At 42.4% G+C, this 25,342-nt stretch overlaps 7 protein-coding genes across 8 annotated transcripts; 3 read left to right on the top strand and 4 right to left on the bottom strand.

Annotated features, from left to right (window-relative positions):
* Positions 1-88: 88 nt before the first annotated feature.
* LOC108110861 (voltage-dependent anion-selective channel) lies at positions 89-1,414 on the bottom strand. The gene is made up of 3 exons (XM_017220107.2): positions 901-1,414; positions 595-819; positions 89-531 (listed from the first exon to the last, which is right to left on the bottom strand). Exons 1-3 carry the CDS (start codon positions 1,221-1,223, stop codon positions 189-191), a joined length of 891 nt encoding a protein of 296 aa, XP_017075596.1. The 5' UTR covers positions 1,224-1,414; the 3' UTR covers positions 89-188.
* A 246-nt stretch (positions 1,415-1,660) lies between these two features.
* Positions 1,661-5,451, bottom strand: LOC108110862 (voltage-dependent anion-selective channel). Its single transcript, XM_017220109.2, is given in 5 exon segments — positions 1,661-2,332; positions 2,334-2,394; positions 2,458-2,685; positions 2,805-3,124; positions 5,321-5,451. Coding segments are annotated over 4 exon segments (849 nt in total). The 5' UTR covers positions 5,321-5,451; the 3' UTR covers positions 1,661-2,092.
* Positions 5,452-6,116: 665 nt separating this feature from the next.
* On the top strand, positions 6,117-9,389 carry LOC108111067 (SET domain-containing protein SmydA-8). 2 transcript variants are annotated; one of them, XM_017220396.2, is made up of 4 exons: positions 6,117-6,531; positions 7,863-8,192; positions 8,352-8,578; positions 8,640-9,389. In XM_017220396.2, exons 1-4 carry the CDS (start codon positions 6,176-6,178, stop codon positions 9,236-9,238), a joined length of 1,512 nt encoding a protein of 503 aa, XP_017075885.2. In that variant the 5' UTR covers positions 6,117-6,175; the 3' UTR covers positions 9,239-9,389. The 2 variants fall into 2 exon arrangements, with proteins under 2 accessions (XP_017075885.2, XP_017075884.2); XM_017220395.2 differs by lacking the exon at positions 6,117-6,531 and adding an exon at positions 7,219-7,584.
* Positions 9,239-11,549, bottom strand: LOC108111068 (palmitoyltransferase ZDHHC3). Its single transcript, XM_017220397.2, has 3 exons — positions 11,095-11,549; positions 10,588-11,031; positions 9,239-10,201 (listed from the first exon to the last, which is right to left on the bottom strand). Exons 1-3 carry the CDS (start codon positions 11,208-11,210, stop codon positions 9,931-9,933), a joined length of 831 nt encoding a protein of 276 aa, XP_017075886.1. The 5' UTR covers positions 11,211-11,549; the 3' UTR covers positions 9,239-9,930.
* A 156-nt stretch (positions 11,550-11,705) lies between these two features.
* LOC108110505 (aurora kinase B) lies at positions 11,706-13,021 on the bottom strand. The gene is given in 4 exon segments (XM_017219584.2): positions 11,706-11,920; positions 11,984-12,701; positions 12,755-12,786; positions 12,788-13,021. Coding segments are annotated over 4 exon segments (990 nt in total). The 5' UTR covers positions 12,890-13,021; the 3' UTR covers positions 11,706-11,782.
* Positions 13,022-13,287: 266 nt separating this feature from the next.
* LOC108111115 (signal transducing adapter molecule 1) lies at positions 13,288-16,766 on the top strand. Its single transcript, XM_017220465.2, has 4 exons — positions 13,288-13,642; positions 14,099-14,376; positions 14,434-15,634; positions 15,711-16,766. Exons 1-4 carry the CDS (start codon positions 13,600-13,602, stop codon positions 16,259-16,261), a joined length of 2,073 nt encoding a protein of 690 aa, XP_017075954.1. The 5' UTR covers positions 13,288-13,599; the 3' UTR covers positions 16,262-16,766.
* A 6,460-nt stretch (positions 16,767-23,226) lies between these two features.
* Positions 23,227-24,075, top strand: LOC108110608. Its single transcript, XM_017219706.2, has one exon. It carries the CDS (start codon positions 23,464-23,466, stop codon positions 23,872-23,874), a length of 411 nt encoding a protein of 136 aa, XP_017075195.2. The 5' UTR covers positions 23,227-23,463; the 3' UTR covers positions 23,875-24,075.
* Positions 24,076-25,342: the final 1,267 nt, after the last annotated feature.

The following is a 25,342-nucleotide window of genomic DNA, read 5'->3' as shown; positions in this document are numbered from 1 at the left end:
TGTTCTGATTTGGAAAAGTATGCGTCATTTCTTGATATTTGGATATACAACTATTTTATAATTATAATCTCAACCACTCTAATTTTTTTATAATAAAAATTTAATTTAACTAAATATATTTGTCATTTGAATAAAGTTAAACCAATTTTGAATATGGAAATCGTTGAATGGCTGCTATAAGAGTTGTATTAGCACTGTAGGGCCACGCCGACGCCGAATCGGTGGTTACCGTCCTTGATGTTGTTGCAGTCCAGGACTGCGGAAATGGAGGCAGTGATGCCCTCTCGCAACTTTTGCTCATATCCTAGACCGAGCTCAATCACATTGTTAATCTTGGCGCGTATGAGGGCATCTTCCTCCAGATGATAGATCATGCCCAAGCTGACAATAACATTGTTACCACCTTGTTCTTGTTCATCGGGGTTCTCGCCTCCTCCTCCACCACCAGAAGCTTTGACGACCTCAATGCCGGCATCAATCTTCTCGTTAGCCTTGTAGAAAAGTGATGCTAACCAAGAATCTCCGTTCTTCCTGCAAAGTGACTAAAAATTAAAAGAAAGTCCTTTGATATTTCAAAAGATCTTTGACACTTACAACTCGCCATGGAGAGTGGCTGTCTCGTTTGTATACCCAAGGGCAACTTTCCAGGATTTCAATTCTGTGTTGCCAATATCAAACTCTGTGCCGACGCCGCCAAGGAACTCGTTGTGGGCCAAAACCAGCGAGCAGTTCAATATCGGTTCTGAATTTAGTCCAATGTCGGCCAGGAAGTTAAAATTTTCCTGGGCATAGCCCAATTTAAACTTTCCATCCGCCTCGCTGTTGGAGTTTTGAATTAAAGATTAAATATTTAACCCATAATAATAAATTATGAACAGTTTAAAGATTCCTCTTACGTACTTTGATCCCGGCTGAAATTTTGCTTCGACGGCTAGCATCAGGCCTTCGGCCAACTTGTCCTTCTGCATTATCTCGCCAAAGAGCCAGTTCTCCGTATTCCATTTCTCTGTCAAAGTCAGGCCATAGTCCTCGATTTTGTATTTGCTCTGCAGAGAGCCGGTCACCTTGCTATTATCCTGGCTAGCAAAGCCTGTGGTAAAGAACTCAATGCCCGAACTGGTAAGAGTCTTGCAGTCGATTTGCCAAATTCCTGGGTGGTAGCCCTTCTTGAAGAGATCGCGGGCGAGTTTGCCCAGGTCGGGATACACTGGCGCTGGAGCCATTATAGGAGTAATAAAGAGGTGGTATGGTTTATAAGGCCCGAGTGATTTCGAAATTTTTTCTCTACGCTTAGCAGACTTGATTAGCCGAAAATTTGTATCTAATGCTGCCGGATCAGTATAGAGTTTTATACAGACTACAGACCTTTGAACCGAAATCCATGGTGTCCTGTGCTAGGCCTAAAAGCAAGATATAAGGAAAAACATATTTGATTTTGATTCTACAATTCCCGTCACAGTTTAACTATTTGAATAGTCTTAGTTACTCCCTCAATCATAACATTGGTTTCTTCTCGATTTATTTCTTAAGTAAATGCACAACGAAAAGATTAAGATTGTTAATGAGTATATGGGTTGGGATTGTGTGCCTATTTTCGCCAAAAGTTGTAATGGGACAACCTCTAAATCCTTGACAAAATGCAAATGCCTTTTGAGCCATATTATTTTTAATTTTTTTTTAATAGGTAAATGTATTTTTACTGTACTTTGCCAACAACAAATTTGCTAATCTTTAATGCACTAATCAAAGCTACATCCAACGACGACGGACTGACCAGCCAAGCGATTGATCCACCCACCCCTTGCATCGTTTGTTGGCAGTGTCTCTTCTGCAGATTCGGGTGGCTTGGGCAGGGAGTGGGCGGATGTGGTAATGGCCGGGTGACAACTGATCCGATCTAATCGCTAAGATGTGCAGATGCTCTTTATATTTGACTGTGTGTTGTTATTTTTGAGAATATCTTTTCTTTTATTTTTTTTTTTTGTTGTTCTTGTTGTTACTGCACTGTCTGGATGTTGTTATTCTTGTTGTTGGGCGTGTGGGGATGTTAGACAACGTTCAAGGATTCCTCGACTGGCGGGAAATCATCGACTTAGGCCTCCAGCTCCAGACCAACACCGATCTTGTGGCCGCCGGCATTGAAGTTCTTGCCATCGACCAACGTGGACAGGGTCAGGGTGACACCGTCGCGCAGCTTCTGCTGGTAGCCCAGACCGACCTGGCTAGCGTTGTTCACCTTGGCGCGCACGCTGGCATCGTCATCCAGCTGATATTTGGCGCCGATGGCGAACTTGGTGTTGCTAGTGCCGCTGGCCCACGACAGCTGCACACCCAACGTCCAGCTTGTCCGAAGTGCGTTGGAAGATGGAGCCGCTGAACTCCTGGCCATCGTTGCTAATCCGGAAAAAGAAACCATTACTTTTGGATTCATTTCAAATTAATATCTTTAGTACTTACACAGCTGTGTGCAAGACAAAGTCCTTGGTGGTGTAGCCAAGGGCAAAGTTGTTGGTGGTCAGCTTAGACTGTTGTGTGTCAAATGCGGTCTGGTAGCCAGCCAACCATCCCTGGTAGCCGAGCACGGCAGAAGCATTGATCAAGGGGCCCTTCAGATCAATGTTCACATCCGAATCGGCCTTGACGTTCTCATGGCCGTAAGCCACCTTGAACTTGCCGTTCTTGTTGCTGTTGATGGTAAGAAAATAATAAAAGAATTTAGTGATATTTTAAAAAAAGAAAAACTATGAATGTATAAATTTAAAAATAATATTTCCTACTTGGATTAATTTAATTTGAATTCTTACCCAGACTGGGGGGCGAAGTTGCCCTCCAGGGACAGCTTCAGACCCTCGAGGAGCTGATCCTGGACAGCGACCTCAGTGAACAGGGTGTTGTCTGTGTTCCACTTCTCAGTCAGGGTGAGGCCATAGTCCTTCACCTTGTACTTGGTCTCCAGGGAGCCGAAGACCTTGCCAGACTCCTGGTTGGAGTGTCCGGCTGTGTTGAACTCAATGCCCGACGAGGTCTTAGTCTTCAGATCGAGCTTCCACAGGCCGAAGTTGTAGCCTTTGCTGAAGATATCGCGAGCCTGTTTGCCCAAATCGCTGTATGATGGAGGAGCCATCTAGAATATAATAGAAACAATTTAAACACGGGCCAAAAAGCGGATGAATAATCGATATTCGTGACGACGGATCTATTTATTGCGAAATCATTTCACTCGCCAGGTCAAATATTGCGCGTTTCGAATGATAAGTTAATACGTTTTGTGGAATGGGGCTGGTTTAATCTTATCAGCAATTTGATGATAATTACTTTTTGTTTGACTCGAAATCAGTATGTTCTATCGAACCCTAAAGAAAAGTGAAAACTATAACTAAGATGAGCTAAAGAAAACAGCATCAACATGGGAAAAGAATTTTTCGGACCATTTCCTTCTTTCACTTTGGCTAAATGTCAATTTTTTGCGGCGAAAATAAATAAATCAATTTAAATTAGTGTTCAAGGCGGCTAGACTAGAAATGAGCAACTGAGGCAGAAAAAACTACGAGTGACTGAGAGAGGGGGTCAATGCACGTCTTTGGCAAAAGAAAGTGACAAGTAAAAGTGGGAAAATAGATACGGTGTAAAAGTGTGAGCAATCCACTCTATCATTTTTAAGTAACTTACTTTTGAAAGATGAATACAGATTACTGTAAGTACAAGTATTACTAAAATTTAACGCCTACAAACTCTCAAAGGCGTGAAGGATTTCTTTTGTCTATTTCTTGTTTACTCTATTTATTAGCAACTATGGTTATTATACTTTCATACTAAAAATATTGATAATAGTCGGATGATTTTATTCACATGATGTTATTATTCAGCGTTCAGATTGCTTCCATATAACAAGTCAGTTTTAAATCGTAATGCAAATACTTTTTCAGTGCTGTGATCTTTCGTAGATAAAGATTAAAACATGGATTGATTTTTTAAAGAATTGCCCTATTAAGTTGGCCACGGTTGTTGGCTTCTATGTTTACGTTCCGTACTTGTTTGCAGTAATTGCTGGTCAGTTCATTCCGCTAGGCAAGCGATCATTGACACAGAAGCTAACTGCACATTTGCAGTCTCTGCTTTGGTCTCTTTTTCGCTGTTTCTATTTGCGTGACGACAAGAATGCGACATACAGTCGCGGTGAGAATATTGGGAACATTGGTTTACACAGAAACAAAACAAATTTTAATTCGTATCTTAAAATGTCTTGTAAGGTATTTACTATTTATATTTTTTTATATAATTTAAAATTTAACAATACTTATTTCAAATGATTTGTAAATTAGTTCTATTATTATACAAAATTTTATTTCTGTGTAGACCAAAAGGCACCGTGCTGGGAAATATCAAGGCAATCTAGGCGGAAAATTATGAAAGGCGGCGAACAAAACGGCAAACAAAAGTCGTTATGGCCAGCAGCCAAAACGGGAAATGGAATGAACTTCTATTTTTCGGATATCAGGTGATATAACCTGGTCACCAGATAAAGGAAAACTACTGGTCGATGGATTCCCCGGGGAAAATGAATCAGCATCTCGATGGCGATGACCTTGACGAGGAGGTTATAAAGTGGGAGGGTGCATACACCCTATTTTCGCCAGTTGCATAACACCAGGGAAATCGATGGGCGAAAGGAAAACTAAAAACGAACAGCACGAAAAGGTGTTACAGCAAGAAGGGCTATTGATTTTCCAGGTGACGTCACAGCGGAAAATATCACCCACAATCGAAAAGTGCACCACCTCACATGACCACAAACAAATAGTGATAAAGAACATTAAAGAGAGCCAAATGAAACGTTTATTGAGCGAGGCGTAATGGTGAATGACAACATGGCGATAACGAACGGAATTGATCAAAACAATTTAAACGAGAGCGCTAGCACATTGGATGCGACTGTTACGTAACAGAAATTTGCCAGGCCTTTTTCCATCGTTTTTCTCTTTCTTTTTTTTTTTTGTTCGCCGGCAGCTGCTGCCAATGAACTGAGCCTGCATTGGTGTGCGCTCGTGTGTGCGGGCTGACCGGCAGAATTCCTCATTCCACTTTTAATTTATCAATTAGTTATTTGGCATTTACTGATAACAAAATCGCTGTTCGCCATCAAAAAATTAGATGTGTTTAGCCCTTTTTTGCTTTTAGTTCATGCGCGTGTCTACTTGCAATTTTTTCGTTTCGAGGTTATGAAATCACTTGCACCGAAAATCCGTATTTTCCGATTCCCTACAACTTTTTATTATGTCTCCCTGTTTTTATTAAGGAGTCCTAAACAGTGTGTACTTACTTTTTATGAGTTTTAGTTTGTTAAGAGTGTAATGCGAAACGCAGAGGAACGGAGACAACCACGACAAACGTACACCACAAAATTTTTAAATCTTGTAATTCTCTGCTTCAGTGTTACCAGACGGAGGTGCACTCAATCACATAAAAAATCTTGTAAAAATTACCTGGTAACACTAACCCGCGGACGAAACGTTAAAATAAGTCAGAGTGTAATAGGTATAATATGTAAGTGTTATGAGTTTAATTTTTAAAAAGGATAGTAGTCCATAGTGTAATTAAATAGTTAAAGATTGATATACATTGCTCACCAATTGTGGTTAACATAGGCACGATAAAATACCACACGACGAACCGGTATCGATAATACTATCGAAACTGCCATGTACCGATAATTGATCCCAATTTCTAGGGGTCACACTTTTTGTTATGGACGATGCACGTAACGGTTTTTTGAAATGAATTTGTAATATTTGATTTTCTTATTATTTAATTACATATGTATGTTTGTTCAATACCTGCTTTGATATTATTTTGTAAATTATATTTTGTATGTTGATATGCACAGGTAACATTAGTTTAATCATACTGTTTTAAATTGAAATACTCGTTAACTCGGTTTTAAGCGTGGAAACCTCCATAATATTACTTATAATGCTAAACAAATCATACACATTAATTAATAAAAATATTTATTACTTGCCTCATAATGAGGCCCTCATTAACGACTATCGGTGTTTGTGATGCACTTTATTTTTAGAAGTTTCTGTGTGCACTCGTGCAGGGCAGCCAATCGACCGAATAATCCCAATCAGATGGACTTAAATCGGGACCAGTGCATTTCGGGTGCGGCGATAGCATGTTGAAGGCCCAACTGAAGGAGGACGCTGTTCTGGGACGCTGTTTGGCCACTGCGTCGTCCGTGGAGCGTGGTGACCTGGTGCTGGAGGAGTTGCCCTTTGCCCGCGGACCAAAGCGGGACAGTGGGATCGCCTGCCTTGGATGTTATCAGTTTTTGCAATTCGGCGAGGACGGTGATTCGCTGGATCGCTGCGAACTCTGTGATTGGCCGCTATGCGGATCGTGTGCCGACGACGATGACGCCACTGATCACCGCGGAGAGTGCCAGGTCTTCTCCGCCGCACGTGTCACTTTCGCTGGGAATGTGAGCGATGATGGCGTCTGCACGCAGTTGGATTGCATAACACCATTGAGGTTAGTTCGACGGGGCTCCAGCGGGGGGAAAATGGTACTACGACATCTAGGGGAGTGATCAGGGGGCCCGAGGAAGCCTGTCAGAATATTAGTTTTGGCAGCAGCCGGCCCATTTCTCGGGGATCGCAGGCGAGCCGGCAGATGCCGAGAACTCATTGCGACGACGGCAAAGAAGGCGGCAGATCAACAACAAGGTTTTGTGGCACAGTAGAGCATGCGTATATATATATATATATATATATATATATGTTTATATATGTTATGGTTTGTTAGGTCCTTTTAAATTAATGTTTACTTAATGTAAACATTCAGTTAATCCATCGCATATTTGAAAATATACATAGGTTCTTAGTAAATAGAAATAGAACCAGCAGGCCTCAGCAAACAAAGAGATGTATATTAGGGTGGGCCATTATAGGGGAAAACTAAAATGACTTGAGCTTTTAGATTTAATAAAGCCCAACATCCTAAGATATACATAAGATAAGGAATCGTAGTCAATTCATTGTAACTGATTCCTTCAAAGTTAAATTTTATTCATACAATCTACCTTTCTGACCACTGTGCTCTGCAAATATGATGCTTTATATGCGAGCAGCCCAAAATGTTGCTATGTGTTGGGGGAGATGGCATCATCTGTGAGGTTTGCCCATGATCTAAGTTTTGCTAGCCGGCATCAGTCAGCGAAATGACATCGCCAACGTTGTCGGTGAATCGGACGTCAGTTCAATGGAGTCCGGTCTGCGGACGGTATCTGGTGGCCAAGGAAGCGACTCTCGGGCATAACTTACTCATCGAGGAGCTACCCTTTGCCGTGGGACCCAAATGTAATGGGACAGTCGTATGCCTGGGATGCTATGAACCCGATCTGGATTCAGAGGAGGAACATTGCAGCGAATGTGGTTGGCCACTGTGCGACGAATGTGCCCAAAAAGAGGAAAATTCTCATTTCCAACTGGAGTGCAGGGAGCTAAGGGATTCCCGGGCACGGTTCTTCCCCCTGCCGCTTGGAAGTAGCCACTGTCCGCAATTGGACTGTATTATGCCGCTCAGGTGAATCCCAGCGGGTGGAACAAAAATAGACCCAGGCACCAAACAAACTGAAACGTCCACTATTCCCAGTAAATAGCGCACTGGGAAAAAGAAAATGATATGACGGTCAATGTGATGATTTCGCGTTTCATTTTCGAGAAGATAAACATTTCATTTTAAAATGGGGAAAATGTTAGAACGTTATTTTCAACACAAAAATGTTTAATTTATTTTTATATTAAATATATATTTTATGGGTACTGAGGATCATATTCGTATATTACCTTTCTACCTTCCAGGGTGCTGCTGGCCAAGGAGGCCAATCCTGAGCGTTGGGATAGCGAGGTTGCACCAATGGAGCATCACGAGGAGGAGCGGAAGAAGGACTCTGATGTGTGGCATGCAGATCGCGTTAACATTGCTCAGTATTTGCGGGGTCCCTGCAAACTGGCCTCCCGGTTCAGTGAGGAGCTGATCATGCAAGTAGTGGGTGTGCTGGAAGTGAATGCTTTTGAAGCAAGGAGCTCCAAGGGTTATCCCTTGAGGTGTCTCTTTCCCTACACTGGAATTCTGGCCCACAACTGCGTCCCGAACACATCTAGGAGCATCTATCCCAGCGAGGGATACAAGTAAGTTTAGAAAGATATTTAGATGAAGGCGAAATGAACAAGTTAAAAAAAACGTACATAGATCTTTTCTTAAATTCTATGTAACTTTGCCCTAAATATAGAAAGTTTAGAATTACATTTGAGTTTTCTCAAATGGTTTCTGTTATTTACGCCCCACAGAATCCGCCTCCGTGCCATGGTCGACTTGGAGGAGGGCCAGCCACTGCATCACAGCTACACGTACACCCTGGATGGCACTGACCAGAGACAGAAGCATTTGAAGCAGGGCAAGTTCTTTAGCTGCAAATGTGATCGCTGCTTGGATCCCACCGAATTGGGGACGCACTTTTCCAGTTTGAAGTGTGGTCAGTGCGCAGAGGGATACCAAGTACCCACGCAACCAACAGGTAAGCACATAAGATCTCAAGGAACGTCCATTAACATTCATAAACATTCATCTCTTGATAGAATCAGACACCAGTTGGAACTGTGGTAGCTGTGGATCCCTCACTAGTAACACGGAGGCGCTGGCAATGCTGAAAACGCTTCATTCCGAGGTAAATTCTGTGCAAGCACTGGAAATGGGAGCCAAAAGGTTGGAAGAGGTCGAACGATTGCTGCGCAAGTACAAATCCCTGCTTCATCCGCTGCACTTCATCGCCACGGGACTAAGGCAGCTGCTCATCGAAATGTACGGGCGGGTGCAGGGCTACGAGATGGTCCAGCTACCAGATCACCAACTTCAGCGGAAAGCAGAGCTCTGCCGGCAGGTGTTACGAGTTCTGAACACCTTTGAACCAGGCCTGAGTCGAACCCGAGCGATGAATCTGTACGAACTGCACGTTCCACTGGTACTTCTAGCCAAAAGTGGCTTTATTGCTGGAAAACTGAGCGGTGGAGAATTGCGTGCACGCCTGGTGGATGCCATAGATTTGCTGAAGGAGTGCGTGGAGATCCTGGAATTCGAGGACAAGAGCTCCCAGGAGGGGGTCCTCTGCCAAGTGGCTACGCAGGCACTAAAACAACTAACTCTTAGCGTCGAGGGCCTAGGAAGCGAACTCGATTGATTACTTATGCATATCGGATAGCTTTATTGGAAACTATTCAAGGGTCACAAACTGCGGATAATGGTGTTACATTCAAATTCTTGTTAGTGCTGCTCGAAGGTCGTAAATGTCAAAAGAACAATAAACTACAACTAAGACGTGATTACAAATATTACAAACTATTGCTGCTCACTATTTTAAATGAGTTTTGATCTCTCTGTTTATGTTTTTGGTATATGCGTCTATCTCGGGCGTATCGTAAATGCTTTTACAAGGACTTATACTCTAGCTCGGTATATGTTTATATCTATGTAGTATTGTATACAATTGAGATTTTTAAACGTCTCAGATTAGAATGTACTGCTTAGTCGGATACTGGTAAAAATACCCCGGGTGGCCGAAGATTCATATCGGTGTACAAATGATCTACGTATGCATTATCAAACAAGCAATTGCAAAAAGTTCCTTATAAAATATCCATGTCTCGACGCTGCTTTCATTATATTTATAATTTCAAAACATTATAAACTAAAGCATAAATTAAGTTGGAATCTGCATATAATACATAATACGACATACACATCAATTTAACTGGCTGCGGGTGGGGGAGGCTGATTAAAAAATCACACAGTAATTTAAAACTAAAAACATTCTTGGGCTCTCTTAGCCGCACAGTAAACACAAGGACAAAATATAAAGAATATTTCCTGACCCTAGACCTCGTGGCTCAGAAGAGGCGTATCGTGGTAGCGGGAGGCGTGGTTCAGACTGGTGCACGGCAGCAGCCAAAGCACCGGATGTCCGCGTCCGAAGACGTCCGCCAGGAGTTGATACTTGCGCCGGTTGGGTCGGTAGGTGCCCTTTTGCTGTATCGCCTCTACGGCCGTCTCATCATACAGAATCGCGTGCAACTGGTCCACCATGATGGCCGTAACAAACAGACCAAACAGGGCCGATACCAGCATTAGGATAACCGAGTGAATCCTGAAAAGAAAATTAAATGTCAGGTGTTTAAATATTTTACATTTTTAAGATATAAATTTTACTCTTCAAACTTAATTTATCCTTATTTTGGTTTTTAAAACCCCATGGGCTCTATGAAAGCTAAAGCTAGTCGCCGATCAGGATCATGATGTCATCATTCCAACCTTTTTTTCAGTATTATAATCTTTATAATGCGTATTTTACTCTTTACCGAGTAGTAAACTTTTAAAGGCTAATCCTATCAAGCATTCACCTATACTTTTAACTCAACTTTGTATGCATTAATACCCTATTTGGCATTGTAATTCAAATCCCGCTTAGCATTTACGTCAGGGGACTCCAAATAAGTCTACAGGTTTCCCATAATTACAGCACCTTTAACTTACATTCGCAACTGGGTTTCAATCACGTTCTGGCTGCACTCCTCGCAAGGCCACACCCAGGAGCCGACTATGAGGGCAATGGAGTAGAGAGAAAGCAGTGCCACGTAGATGAGGAATTGTAGGAAGTACTTTTGATTGCGCTCTCCCACGCAGTTGTTGATCCAGGGGCAATGGTGATCCATCCTTCGGATGCACCGCTTGCAAATCCGACAATGGTGGGCCCGCGGTGGCCGGTAGGTTTCACACCGAGTACACACAGTCCACTCGCTACTATGTCCATTTCCGGGCGGAGGATTGTTCTTGTTAGTAGTGTGCAGGTCGGAGAAGTCTAGACGGTTGGCTGGCAGGGGCACGGTGCCGGGATCGGAAAACACTGCCTTGGAATGGGACATGGCCAACAGGAAGACGACCGTATTAAAGAGCACCACATGGAAAGACATCCAGAGGCTGTCGTTGGGTAGAAAGTGTGATGTAGATACCATTTATCGACATGCTCTATAAATTACTCACCTGCCCGGCATTGTGGTCAAGATAATCCAGCGTATGACAACATAGTCCGCGTAGAGAACTGCCCCGTAGGTCACTACTAGGCAGGCGATGCCACAGGGATCACGGATGAAGACCATTGCTTAGCTGCCTGGGTTTTATTGGACTGACCTGGGTATTATTGCCTCTCCCCCTTCTTTTTTTAATTCAATTAGAAACCGAAGGGGCTGATGTCCGTAGCCCCCTCCCCCTGAAAATCGACGGGCGAAAAATAACAATTGTTGCTGTACTGCCTCGGCTCGTCTAGCGACCCTTCATCCGCTCCTTGGCGGGATTAAGGGCTCCTGGGGACGGTCTCCTCGACTATCGCACTTTACCCACTCACTGTTGGGTGCACAATTTACAAATCGAGCGATTCATTGACTTTTTAGGGTTTATTTTCCGCTTGAAATTGTCATTTATTTATTTAGGGTGACCGTTTGGCGGAAGCGCGAAAATATTTTACTCCCCGCAAAGTGGAAATACCCATTGCTCATGAGCGTTTCACAAAATATTAAAGAGGGTTTACAAAAAAATAACATTTATTTTATGTAAAATAGTAAATAGTTTAGAAATAAAAGTAGCGAAATCATTCATTAAATTTCTTAAACCGTTTATTTAACATAATTGTAAAATTGTATAAAAGTCGTTAAAAATCCATACTCTAAACCGATCAATTCTTGGCTGTATTCTCCTTGCCGCGCTCCTTCAGCTGAAGCTGTCGTTCCCTTTCGGCCATTCCCTCCTTGACCCAAAAATGCGTCATCACTTCCACCAGGGTAATCCGTCCCTTGCTCTCCTTGCGAAGAAGCTTCAACGAGGGAAACCAATTTTATATAAACTAATAAATAATTAGAAAAACAAAGTATCTTACCCCGCCAATTAGCTCTTTGCAGCCCTTGGACAAATGCGGTGGATAAAAAATCTCCATGCGCCTGATTTTGCTGTAGGTACTCTCCGTGCTGTTCGACTCGAAAGGTGGACAACCGACGACGAATTCGTAGCACAGGATTCCCAGGCACCATTGGTCCACCGAATCGTCATAGGAGTTTCCGTCCACCATCTCTGGTGGAAGGTAGTCTAATGTACCGCACAGTGTCCTCCTCTTGTTGTTGGGCGTGTGCGCCGACCAACCGAAGTCGGCCAGCTTCAGATCGTCTGTGCTGGTCAGTAAGATGTTCTCTGGCTTTAGATCTCGATGGATCACGTTGTTCAAATGACAGTAGTTAAGTGCATTTGCCACCTGATACGTGTATTTCGCTGATCTTGGTTCATCGAATCGGTGATTGGGTGCTCCGCGCAGGTGCTTGAACAACTCGCCTTCCGATGCGATCTCCAAAGCCAGATAGATGCGGCTTTCGTCGTGGAACCAGGTGAGTAGCCGAAGAATATGAGGGTGCTTGAGACGCGATTGGATCTCGATCTCGCGAAGAACTTGTCGCTGCACGCAGCCCTTGCGCAGTTCTTCCTTGAACATGACTTTCATAGCCACCAGGTAATGGGAATGGCGCTCCCTCGCCAGGTAAACACGTCCGAACTTTCCGCGACCCAAGTGAGCGCCCATGTCAAAGTCGCGGGCACTCCATTCGTATCTAGGGAAACCCATTTAAGAACTGAAATAGGTGATTTTATGAGCTATACATACGGCTTCCCGTAGGCGTCGTGGGACATCATCTTTGAGACACATATTCTTTATGGGCTCCTGTTGCTCCTCAGGCACCTTGGCCAGAAGGTGCGGCAGGTGATTGCGGTTGGCGTGTTTTGTGCGAGATAGCGTCATGGCACTGGAGTATCGAATAAAATGCGATAAAATCTAATAAAATATTGATTTTAAATTGTATTTTATTTTGGCGTCCCTTCTATTTGCGCGTTTTTTTCGAATGCTGAGATAAATGTGACCGCATAATACAAACGGGTAATATTGTGACTTTTCACTGGAACGCTCCTGGAAGTGTAAGTCATTTTATATATTTTGTAAAAGTTATTATATTATATTTTGAAACTCAAATATTCGGGTTTCTTGGCAACAATTTAAAATTAAATTGAAATGAAAATTAAATTTTTCATATAAAGGTGATTCTACCTTTTCAAAGATCAAAGAGTTACATGTAATTCCAAGTCGCGAATATCCTTAACACAACAAAGATATTGGTATTTTATATTTACTGATAATCTGGTCACACTTGTCATTAGTCATTTTTTACACAATAAACGTAAATTAAGCGAATTACAAAAGCTGTTTGAGAGCTTCAAGCAGAATAAAAAAGGATTCAGCCGCCCAAAAGACATTTGAAGAAAAGCTCAAAAGGCTTCTGCAGGGGATAGAAACTAAAAAGCTCGCCTTTAAATCACCGTGACGCACCAAAAATCGATTGCTCAGACAAAACAATAGGCAAAAAACCAGACAAAGATTGGATTGGTTTGGATTTTATTGACCCCGGGGCAACACAGATTGTTGGCAGATAGCAGAGCGAACTTTTGGTCATAAAGATGGGAATCTTTGGGCAGTCGTCGCCATTCGACGCCGACGTGGGTAAGTCTATCGATAACCGGGATTGGTGGGCTGATTGGAGGAATCCCATTTCCATTTGGACTGTCCGACTGACCAATGTATTTCAAAGTTTTCAATTCTTATCTGGACTTTTAACCCTTTAACATAACCCCTTTTCCAATGAACCCGATTACCAATTAACCAGACAACAAAGAAAGTCATGTGAGATGCTGTGCGCAGATCTGCGTCGTTCGTTGAACTTCTTATTGGAGTTTTCTGTTAGCAGTCGCTGACCTTGAGTGACGTAGCACTCATTCCACCTGCCTCCACCTACAGACACCCTCCCTTTTAATGCAATTTAGCAAGTTCCCATGTTGTATTGATTTTCTTTTATTATTACAATCAGTTTTCGGACTGCCTTATCTTTGTTTGGCCTATGAGTCAGGATTTCTATTCGACTGATAAGCTAATTCGATTCTTTTCTTTCTAATTTAATAGAAAAAGCCACCAGCGAGACTAACACCAACGACGATTGGTCTTTGATTTTGGATGTCTGCGACAAGGTTTCTACTAATCCTCGTCAGGCTAAGGATTGCTTGAAAGCAGTGATGCGGCGCATGGGCCACACCGATCCTCATGTGGTGATGCAAGCGATTACCTTGCTGGATGCCCTATCCAATAACTGCGGAAAACCCCTTCATTTGGAGGTGGCTTCACGAGATTTTGAGACCGAATTCCGCCGGCTACTTGCAAAGGCTCAGCCAAAGGTTTCATTGGTAAGTATATCAAATCCATACTTATCGCCATTCTTAAACCACTTTTACAACCCCTAGAAAATGCGACAAGTGCTGAAGAACTGGGCTGATAACGACTACAAAAATGATCGGGAGCTGGACTTGATACCCGCGCTCTATACCAAGCTGCGCCTAGAGGGCTACGATTTCAAGAATCTGGGTGATAAGGGCAGCAAGACAGCTGCCGAAAAGGCCGCCGCTCTGCCCAAGGATCCGAATGTCGTTAGCAGTCAGCAGGAGGAGGACGACATCGCCAAAGCCATCGAATTGTCGCTGAAGGAGAACAAGGGAAGTCCCAAGACTGGTGGCGGATCAAATGCCACCACCACCACTGCCTATCCCTCGTTGTATCCCTCTTTCGGTGGAGCATCCTCAAGTGCACCAAGCGAGGCGAACACCGCACCTGCTCCGGAACCGAGAAAGGTCCGCGCCTTGTACGATTTCGAGGCGGCTGAGGAGAATGAGCTTACCTTCTTCGCGGGTGAGATTATTCATGTGCTAGATGACAGCGATCCCAACTGGTGGAAAGGTTACAATCAGCGGGGAGAAGGCCTTTTCCCTTCAAACTTTGTTACTGCTGATTTGTCCGTTGATCCTGAACGTTTGGACATTAATCAGCAGCATAAGTCTGCTGCCGCCGCTGGGCAACGAGAGTTAGACTCAGCTGCGGCACTGCAGCAAAAGACTGAAGCGGCAGCAGCTGCCGCCGCAGCTCAGCCTGTGGAGATCGACGAGTCAAAGATCGACCGCCTGCTGCATCTACTGCACGAAGCCAATCCCGAGGATCCCTCGCAGGACAGCGACGAGATGTTGCAGCTTGAACAGGAAGTTCATCAGATGGGTCCCCTGATCGATGCGGAACTGGAACGCGTGGACCGCAAGCACGCCCAGCTTACGCAGCTGTCTAGTGACCTCGTGGACGCCATCAATTTGTACCATACCCTGATGCGGGATGATCGGGTTGCCGCAGGACAATTCGCAGCTGCTGCTGGTGGTTATATGCCTGGACTGGCTGGCTTTCCAGGTGCCGCATTGTATGGAGCTCCAGGTTATCCTGCAGCTGGTGGATTCCCTCCGGCCCAGAACTATCCGGGCATGCACTCGGTGCCTTATGGCCCTGTACCAAATCCGCCCACTGGTGCTCCATCGCAGGCCCCTGGAGTTCCTGGTGGCTATTTAGGGCAACCGCAGGGACAGGTGCCTTTACCCTATCACAATGGTCACGCCGCACAGATGAATTGTGAGTATAGAGAATAAATATAGTATTATACCGTTTATAATTAATTACTAATAACCTATTCTAATTATCATTTCAGCGCTGCCAACCCATCTGACTCAACAAGCTAGCACGGCACCCTTGGCCCAGCCCATCTATACTCAGCCCTCTCCAGTGACCACCCAGCAACAGCAGCCACTTCCCCAACACCCTCAGCAGCCACCACAGCATTCCCAGCAACCACCACAGCATCCCCAGAACAGCTACCACATCGACCCCCAGTCGCAGTACGCCCAAGTTCCGCCCGCAGTCACACAAATCCAGCAGCCGCAGCAGCCTCCAGCTCCCCACGCCTATATGTCGCCGCAACATCAGCAGCCGCCGCCTCCACAGGGATACCAGCCAGGACCAAATCTGTATGCACCAAACGGATCACCAGCCGTCAACCCACAAAGCTATATGCCACCTCAGCAGCATCAACAACAACAGCAGGCGCCACAGCAGCACCCACCACACGATCAGTTCAGTCAGCTGCACCAGCAGATGGCCGCCATGTCAATGACTGGAGGTCCACCAGTTGGGGCACCCGGCTATCACATGCAGAACGATGCTGTCAAGAACAACATTCCTATCTACCAGCAGCAGCGGTAAAGCCGCTGGAATACAAAGGAGCCCTTTACTTGGTTTGCTTAAGTTTAGTCAAAAACGAACTTTTCCTCCAGTCTGTCAAAAGGATGCAAGTATGGTAATTTCGGATACTTTGAAGATGAACGAAACTTGTCAAATCTCTACTATGTATATTTTGTGAGGGCCGAAAAAAGCAATTGTCATTAAACCAAAAATTTCGACGTTCCTTAAAAATATTGAGAGAAGCCAAATTAATTTAAAAAGTGTTTTATCACATTTTGCGTTTTCTTTTTTTACATCTTATTTTGGCCAAAATGTTGTGCATCCAAATAATATATTTTTATGGAAAAACGGTAAACGAGTCGAAAATATATATACCATATAAATATTCTATATTCAACACCATGTATAACTTTGTATTTAGTGCAGGAGAGATAACTATTATGTATTATGTTTATTGTACGGATTATATGATAACATTAACGAAACGAATCACATTCATTAAAATCATTAAAATATACTAAGAAAACGATGTCTTTAATAATTTAATAATGATGACGGATCTATGGATTGCTCATATGTGGATGTGTGCTGAGAAAGCGCCAAAATAACTAGTCACTGCGACTGCGATTGCTGAGTTTAGTTTGAGCATTATATTCTGATGCGTACATATATTTGTTTCTTAATTATACCTTAAATTTATAACTTCCGACGCAGCTTTTAAATTTAAGCATAAGCGTGATTAAAATGCAGTCATAACCATTTAATATATTTATAAACCAGTTAAGAAACATTGATTTGGCTTTTTTTTAAGAATGTAGACTGTTATTTATTAAAGCATTGCCATAAAAGTATTTATTAGGCTATCAAGAGCATTTCAAACCTCCCATGGGGTTCATTTCATTTCCACTGCAGCATGGATTCATCTTAGTTAACTCAAATCAAGAGCGCTTATCGTCTTTATGCTGAAAGCATCTTTCGTCCGTGTCAGTGCACTTTTCAGATGGGATTCCAATATATTTCGAACAATCTTTTCCACATGCCAATGTCTCGCATGCCAACTAACATGCAACAATTCAGCAAATTATGAAATAAACTGTCAAAATGGCAGACAGTCTCTGAGCCTGGTAAATAGAAAATGTCAATAAATGCGGAATGTCATAGTCACAGCAGCAAAACAAGGCAGAAGGCACAGGCGAGCAGGTTATGCAAATATTTGTTGATTTCTACGGGCTGGTAGTCGGTTGTCTAACTGCAAAAATGTCAACAAATGCATGGATATTTTTTAAATTAATTGATTTTGCTGGCCTTGTTCCCCCTTAAATCGAAAGGAGGCTGTTGAGAAGGTGGCGTGGGAAAGCCTGGCCATCTGAACACCTGAACCTTGTTCGTCCTTTGCCCTTGGGCTGTGCAGTTGTGTGTTGTTTGTTGCCTTTGTGGAGGAGCTTCCGTTCGTCGTCAACTTTGATGCCCCGTTTTGCTCAGTTTCGTTCTCGATTTGATTATTCCGCCGGGTGATTTGCATTTTGTGCCGTGCTCCGCTGCATCTGCATCCTTCAAGTCGGATGGCATTAATCAGAAACAACTGGCTCAAGGACGGCCCTTCAACCCATCGCATTCGCGTGCCACGGATCTGTCTGCTCCTGCTCCTGTTTTCAGTTTTCTGTCTTTTTTTTTTAACACTTGGCAATAAAATCAAATGATGCGGGCATCGTAAAGCTTCGCTCCTTTCGCGTTTTCTATGTCGTAAAAGTCTACACGTTACCATTATTGCGTTATGTATCGTATAGCCATTTTTGTCCCCGGCTGCAAATCCCCAGACCACCCATGGAAACCATGGACCACGCACCATGGCATTCTGGCTTTCTGGTGTTCTGGCCTGCGGATTGTGGGCTTTTAAAGCGGCATAAATGATTCCCTTTTTTCCAGCTCTTCATTCGTTGCTGCCAAATGCCTCAAAATATTTTCCCGCCATGTGGAAAAGCGGTGAAAATGGTATAAAAAAAAATTGCTTGAAAAACCGGGCAGAAATGGGGTAAAGAAAAAATATTTATGGCTATTTGCTTTTGATATTTATTCAATGGTCTATTGTTTGCCGATAAGCTGTGAATAGTTTTTGTTTCCTTTGGTTTTTTTAGTCGTTGTTTAGTCAACAGTTAGTTTGTATGGGAAAAATGTGGGTTATTCAACAGAATCAGGAAAAAATGAAAGATGGCTGTCAAGCGTGAGTCTAAATTGCTGAAATGTTGAGTTTGACCGAAAGTTAAATCAAAAATGGTTTTGTAAGAGTTAGCTTTTTATCAGTTTAACAAAAATAAAGTTTTTATTTTTTTAATTAGGTATACTGTCTTACCTTCAAATGGTTAATATTCCAAAGTATTTCTCAAACGTCAACTTTTTTTTTGACATTTGAAAAATTGTGCAGAGCATTAAAAAAACTATTCCCCAATGACCACCCACCAAAGCAATTTTCTGAGCATATGCAAGTGGCATGCGGACTGAGGAAAACTATTTATTATTCTCACATTTTCCACAAGGTCACCATGCATTTCCTCTTAGCTCTTGTGAGCGTCTCGTTTTTCTTAAAATTGTTCATGGCAGCTTAGCTTTAAATCTAACAGTCATGAGCTTGAAAAGTTTTTCAAAGAGAAAACTATGAAAAGTGGCTAAGAAAATAAATATTTATTCAAAAATGTACTGTTATTTTAATTTCCCTAATAGCACCTATCTTTTATTTATTTGTATATGCTTAAAGTTATTTATTCAGTTCATTTTTCGATCATTCTTAAACTTAACGCAAGTCTGCATGTGTTAAGAAAATCCAAGGAAATGGGAAAGCAAAAGCGCTAGGAAAATGCCTAAATGAAGGCGTGTATAAATTTGCATACTCTTTGTTTCTGAATTCCCTTGTCTTGTTTTATTTTGCCTTTTCTTTTATTCGGTAGAACACAACACACATTGGGCTTGCATTCCATGTGCTTACCTGGCTCTCCAGTTTATCATGCATTAATTAACGATTCAATCCAACTTCCATGGCAGCTCTCTTGAGCCGTGCGAACAGCGAACACACAAACTTGAGCGGACGGCTTGCACTGCATTTGGATAAGTTGTTCTTGAGCACACTACAAATATCCTGAAGTGGTTGTAGTGGCTGGGTGGTAGTGATGGCATCGGTACTACCCAAAGCTAGCTGGGCTATGCTTAGTCAGTGGGATCAATGGTACTAGGAACTAGGAAATGTCATTAATTTGACAATTATTTATGCACTTTTCAGTTTTCTAGCTGGTATTCAATTTGTTATTAATTTAAAATTAGAAAACGAAGAACTCTTAGTAACTTTTGTACTCCTAGGTATCAAGAAAGTGGGACCCACATTACTCATCACTACGGTTGGGCGGTAACACAGGGGGTGGGCTGTAGGTTGTGTTGTTTCTAAATCACAAACACTGGCACACACTCGTTCACGCAGCTGCATATTGACTTCCGTTGAAGTTGAGCGCGTGATTGAGCCAATGAGTGATTGGAGAGCTGTGAATGATTGAAAGCCTTTGTCTGAGTGTAATTTAATTAAACAAATCAAAGTTGTGCCGGCGCAGTTGGGAGGGGGGCGGTACCGTGCCATCCGAGTGTTTTTCTGTTAATTGAAAATACGTTCAACGGACGCGAACAAATATGCCGACAGCTGGGGTAGGTGGTTGTTGTTGGCTGGTTGCTTTTCACGGCCTTAAATAATTAACGGGGAAAATCGCACACTCGCTCGACTGCCTCATTTCCCCACAATTGCCGCCTGCATTGCCGCCTTTTAGGCGCTTTATTATTTCACTTTTTGCAGGAATTTGTGTTTTGTAATTGTGTTTGTTATCGCGTTCTATTTGTGTTTAATTATTTGCACCATCACCTCGACCAAATGTTATAAATATAAAATCAAATACTTATGCATGAGCTGTTTTTCTTTGCTTCCGGTCGGCAGAGTGAGTGTGCTGTGAAAATGCCCAAAAATTAAATATGTGGCCACTTAAAAATCTACCCATTTGCTGTGTAAGCATTTGGCTTTTATTTGAATTACCGAAAATTCATGTAAATTGTTTTTGCTTTAAAATATTAAATTGAAAAAAAAGCATAGAAAAAACCAATTTTTATTGATTAACTGGTAGCAAGGTGTAATTACTTATAACTTTAATATACCTACAGAGAAAAATATTAATTAATTATGTCCTAACTAAGCAATCAATCAAACTTATAAAATACATAAAAAAAGTATATAATTAGGTAACCATTTCTAAATAGTTTTAGTCTTTTATAAAGTATACTTATTTTCCTACCAAAGTTTTAGGAGTTAATAATGTAAAGGACGAGTCCTAAATGTATAGGAATGACTAATCATATAATGCTAATATTAAAGTGATTTATCTTAAGTACTGTCAATTTCCTAAACTTTAAAATATTTTAATTTTGTATGCCGTTTATGTTCATGGAAAACTTTTGTATTGTTTTCCACCATCCTGTTATCCTGCCGGCGCTTAACACATTTACCGAACACGATAACTTGGCTTTGATGCATCCAGCCACTTGCAGCTGCCGTTGACACATTTTCCGCACATCCAAATACACACAGGCACACACTCACCCACACACACACACACACACATTAGGAAAGTGATGAAACAAAAGAATTTGTTGAGCCCGGCATGGGTCCATGCTCGAGCCGCTTTATTGAAAACTTATTCGCCAGCAGGGCTGCAATTAACAACAAGAGAAAAGCAACAGCAACAGCAACTGCAACAGCAACTCAGTTTGATGTACGAGTGCGAGTAGATGGCGACAAAGTGGATTTAATGCCGAAAGGGTCCAAGGCAAGTAAGTTTTATGCAAATTGCATGTAGCATATACCAGTGGACGGGGCGCAAAAAAGATAAATTACTTTTAAAGTGCGCAGAGGCAGAATGGTCTATCCTTAGTTCTCCGTTCTACGTTCTACGTTCTCAGTTTTCACTTCACAGTTCTCAGTTTTCCGGTAGAAGTACTTCTTCAACGGCCCGAAATGCAAATGGGGCTTCCCTCTGCCTTTCCTACTGATGATGACTTTCTGATTTGCTTTGGCGAAACAAGTTTCTCATGTGCAAGTTTTTAGATAGTTTTGCCTTTTGGGCTTTTCTGTTTGGCAGCTTGTATATTATTTGTTAATTGATATGTCGCAAAAAGTTTACGCCCAGTGTGTGGATGTGGATGTGGGTGTGGGGTTGGCACTGCATTTGTTATAAAACTTTGTAATGCCCAAATCATTGGAAAGCTCTTAAATATTGGTTTGAGTTTCTTTCGACAGAATAAAGTTTCGTTTTACAGCCTTCGATTGGCAAATTCTTAGTTCGTTTTATCAAAGCCACTTTAGTTTTGGCCATAAAAGCCATCTGAAATCCTGTTAAAGTAATCACTTTATAATTCCACATATGGCTCAGAGCAAGAATAATGAAATTGTGAGAAACCTGAGGAACACCATTTGGCCACAAAAGTTATTGGACAAGGGAGCTTCTGGTTGACTTCAGCAAAAACCAAAACTAGCGCCCGGACCGCAGGTGCAACACCTGGCAGAAGTTTAGGGCATGCTCTGCATTCGGGTTTGTTTAACTATTTTCTATTCATTTATGCATTTTGCTAATAAAAATTTGGTTTTTGCTTAACTAAGTGAAACGAAAAGGTTAAAAGCAGAGAAAAGGAACTCTGGGCGAACAATGAGGGCTTTTATCTTGGCCGACTGTTGTTTGGTCAAGCCTTTGCCGCCACTACAGTGGTCTCTGGCTACATTCGCTCAACCTCTAACTTGGCAGTTTCTTGCCCTGCTTTTCGGTTATGATAAAAAGAAATCACTTGGCATATAATTTCATTTTTCCCATCGGCCACACAATTATTTGGCCAAGAGTCCTTGCACTGTACATCCGCTTTTGTGCCCGTTGTCTTGTTGCCTAGATAACATTTCCGTCATTCCCTTTTTGTTGCTCCCTTTTTTGCCTTTTTTCTGGTTCCTGTTTGTTTGCAAACATTTTTTAAATTGTTTGCTGTAATTTGTTTCCGGACCCAGACAACAAAAAATAGCCAAATGGCCCTTGCGCCATTTTTCGGGCAGTGGTAGGAGTGGGCGTTTGCTGGTGCCACGCCCAGAAACGTACTAGCAATATTTGCAGCAGTTTCTGTGTATGTTTTATGATTAAAAAATTATAATTTCAATATTTGTCTGCCGCCTGGCTCAGCACGTTTGCTACTTTTTTTTATGTTTTTATTTTTGTCCTGCGTCGTGTGTGGCGGCGACAGCTGTCCGCTGTGTCCCCTTGGCTCCTCTGCCAATTAATCGGGGAAAACCCCAGATACATATGTAGCTCCACTATCGCAACTTCAACGGCACCAATCAACCTCTGCACGTCCCCATGACTTTTATTAGTTTGACATTTTTTTTGGCCAGGATTTATGGCCGAATTTTGTCAATCTATGTAAATGTTTTACAGCGTGTTTTCAGTTTGGTATGCAAATATTGTTTGTTTGCTTGCCTTGTTGCTGCTCAATTATTAACAATTACCCGGTTTTCAAATGTTCCATCAAAAGGGGCGAAAGATCAAATTCAGAGCACTTTCAGATATTTATTTTAATTACATTGTGTCAATGAAATATCAATTACAATGTTTTTCGGACTATAATTTTATTGCTAACAAATTCACTTTCGTATTATTTTGTATTTTTATGCTGAGAGTAATGCCTAGATTTGTATGCGTCAACTGGCTTAATTGGCTTAACTATTTGTCAGCAAGCACTGACGTCATTTCTGGTCTAATTCTGAATAAAAATAAAAAAAGTAATCGCATACAAAATAAAGTCTGCCACGTGCTGCATTCGAATGCAAGCGGAAGTCACGTAGCAAGCTGACTCAAAGTTTATAATAAAAATGCAATAACAAAAAAATTTCAAAGTTTGCCACGCAAATAGTGAAAGTTGCAGGAAAATCTAAAATTAAATTAAGCTCGTAATTTGACAAAGCTAATAATAAGATAAGTTCCTGTGGCACGTTTCAAACATTTTATTCTACGTCTTACTAGTAGCAATCAGAAAAGCTTGAAACTGTCACTGGCCACATATCACGTAGAAATGTTTGAACGTTTGAACGCGTTTCAGTTCAAAATCAAATTAGCCAGAGGGCAGACGCGAAATATCTGGGGGAACTCCACGTTATATTCATAAAAATGAAACAGCTGCTCCTTCTGTTGAGTTGTTTTATCCACCTCTCCTGCCTGGAACTGGTTCCCTTTGCTGATAACCAGCATTTGACGGAGAATGATGTTTATTTTCCCCTGTTGGAGGACGACTTGGACTGGAGTCGGGCCAACTGGCAGCTGGTGATCCGCTGGCTGATGGAACGCCAGCAGCTGCGTTTTTGCATTTCTCTGGCCAGATTCGATGAGCGTTTGGTGCCCGGAACAGAGTGCCAATCGCTATTAGCCAACGGGCCGCTTATGGCCAACTGCGACATTGGGAACATAGAGGATCTGACCATGACCATGCGCTACGCCTTCGGGGAAATACTGCTCGATACGAGTCGGAAGTGTCGAGCGGGCCTGGAGCTCTTTGGAGTCCGTTGCAGGCGAAGGGCGTAACAGGAAGCAAGCCCTTAGTACGGAATTTTATTATTTTTCAAAAATTGGATTGGATCGCTGACAAAGTTATTGAAAGTTCGTATTTTCCAAAACTTAATATGATGATGGAGGTAAATCCCTCAATTTAAAGCGTCATTTATAGTACATATATTAAAATTTGTTCCCTTAAATATGCAGATGAGTAAATAAATTTCAGGCATATCCCCAATCTTATTACATTCGGATGTCACTGATAATGGGAATTTGCAATATTTTTGCTAGCTGCTGAATGTACTAATTGTTCCCATTTCATCTCCTAAGTGCATTGCTAATTCACTTTATTGAGTAATTTTTCATCGTCTGCCCTGCTCTGCCTGCCCTGCTCCCCTGTCATTTCAATATGTCAATAAAAATCAGAAAGGGACACTCTGCCACCCCCATCGACTTGTGTCTAAAACTGGGTGAAGGCCTGAGTCCGAGTGGCGAGTCCTTGCCGAGTGCAGTGCCTCCATGACAAATGACGATTATAATTTGTAAAATGCGCCCATCTTGTTATCCCCTCAGATCCGAGCCCCTCCCCGCCCGATATGTTCGACTTGTGGCCTAAATGCTGCTGTCCGGCTTTTTCCCCATTTCTATGGCTGCTCTCGGATTCAGTTTAGTCCGTTGCAATTGTTGTTGCAATTAGCAGAAGCGACAGGGGATCTAGAGGGGGGGAAACATAAGCACAACTGATGGCTTAAAATGGGAAAAATAGCACAGCGCAAATAGCTGATGATGATGGGGGGGTAGTGGAAAAGCCGCATTGTTGCATTTGGCAATTACCGGGCAATGTTTAAGAGAGTTTTCCAATTCCAATCGGAGCGGTGATATCTTCTGCTTGGAGATCCAATCGATTTGTGGAACACCTCCAAACAGAGCAAAGTGCTACGCACTCTCTCCCAAACGGGCCTGTCAACAAAATAAACGCTTTCCAAATAAGTTTCCGGACTGAAATTGATGGCATTTTCGCCTGGAATGTGCAGCAATGCATCATGCATTTGGGCTATCATTACGAACAAGAAAGTGTGTATGTTTAACTTAATAAATCGATTAAGTTTAAGAAAGAATTTTACTCTTAATTTAACATTTTAAAAGTGTTTTCTGAACCAAATATCTTCGCAGTAAAGTTGCTTTCCATTAAACGTTTATCTGCCACTTCCGAGGACTCTTCAAGCAGCTCCCAGAATTATGGACAACGTTTCTACAACATGGCCAAAGCTATATGTAAATTAATGAATTGTTTAAAGTACTTAAAATATTTACGCTCAAAGCAAGTGGATGAACACTGTTACGCCTCCAGCCCCCCGCGGACTAGCTTGAATCCGGGATGCTGAGAGCGCGGGCTGCTGACCAATGAATATGCAAACGATTCCTCCACCCACGCCCACGCCCACTCCCAGTTCCAAGTTCGTTAAAACGCAGCATAAGGTCAAGGAGATTATGCTGG

The sequence above is a fragment of the Drosophila eugracilis genome, unplaced genomic scaffold, assembly GCF_018153835.1.
Source record: "Drosophila eugracilis isolate 14026-0451.02 unplaced genomic scaffold, ASM1815383v1 contig_2152, whole genome shotgun sequence".
Taxonomy (NCBI): domain Eukaryota; kingdom Metazoa; phylum Arthropoda; class Insecta; order Diptera; family Drosophilidae; genus Drosophila; species Drosophila eugracilis.
Note: the sequence above shows the minus strand (reverse complement) of the source record. Positions and strands in the feature narration are given on the sequence as shown.

Coding starts and splice junctions, on each gene's coding strand:
- LOC108110861 (XM_017220107.2), bottom strand. CDS start 1,223: ATGGCTCCAGCGCCAGTGTATCCCGACCTGGGCAAACTCGCCCGCGAT. Junction 820..900: donor AAATTTCAGCCGGGATCAAA/GTACGTAAGAGG, acceptor AAACTCCAACAG/CGAGGCGGATGGAAAGTTTA. Junction 532..594: donor GCCACTCTCCATGGCGAGTT/GTAAGTGTCAAA, acceptor GTCACTTTGCAG/GAAGAACGGAGATTCTTGGT.
- LOC108111067 (XM_017220395.2), top strand. CDS start 7,220: ATGACATCGCCAACGTTGTCGGTGAATCGGACGTCAGTTCAATGGAGT. Junction 8,193..8,351: donor TATCCCAGCGAGGGATACAA/GTAAGTTTAGAA, acceptor TACGCCCCACAG/AATCCGCCTCCGTGCCATGG. Junction 8,579..8,639: donor AGTACCCACGCAACCAACAG/GTAAGCACATAA, acceptor ATCTCTTGATAG/AATCAGACACCAGTTGGAAC.
- LOC108111068 (XM_017220397.2), bottom strand. CDS start 11,210: ATGGTCTTCATCCGTGATCCCTGTGGCATCGCCTGCCTAGTAGTGACC. Junction 11,032..11,094: donor TTGACCACAATGCCGGGCAG/GTGAGTAATTTA, acceptor ACCCAACGACAG/CCTCTGGATGTCTTTCCATG. Junction 10,202..10,587: donor ATTGAAACCCAGTTGCGAAT/GTAAGTTAAAGG, acceptor TTTTCTTTTCAG/GATTCACTCGGTTATCCTAA.
- LOC108111115 (XM_017220465.2), top strand. CDS start 13,600: ATGGGAATCTTTGGGCAGTCGTCGCCATTCGACGCCGACGTGG. Junction 14,377..14,433: donor CTCAGCCAAAGGTTTCATTG/GTAAGTATATCA, acceptor TACAACCCCTAG/AAAATGCGACAAGTGCTGAA. Junction 15,635..15,710: donor TCACGCCGCACAGATGAATT/GTGAGTATAGAG, acceptor TTATCATTTCAG/CGCTGCCAACCCATCTGACT.
- LOC108110608 (XM_017219706.2), top strand. CDS start 23,464: ATGAAACAGCTGCTCCTTCTGTTGAGTTGTTTTATCCACCTCTCCTGC.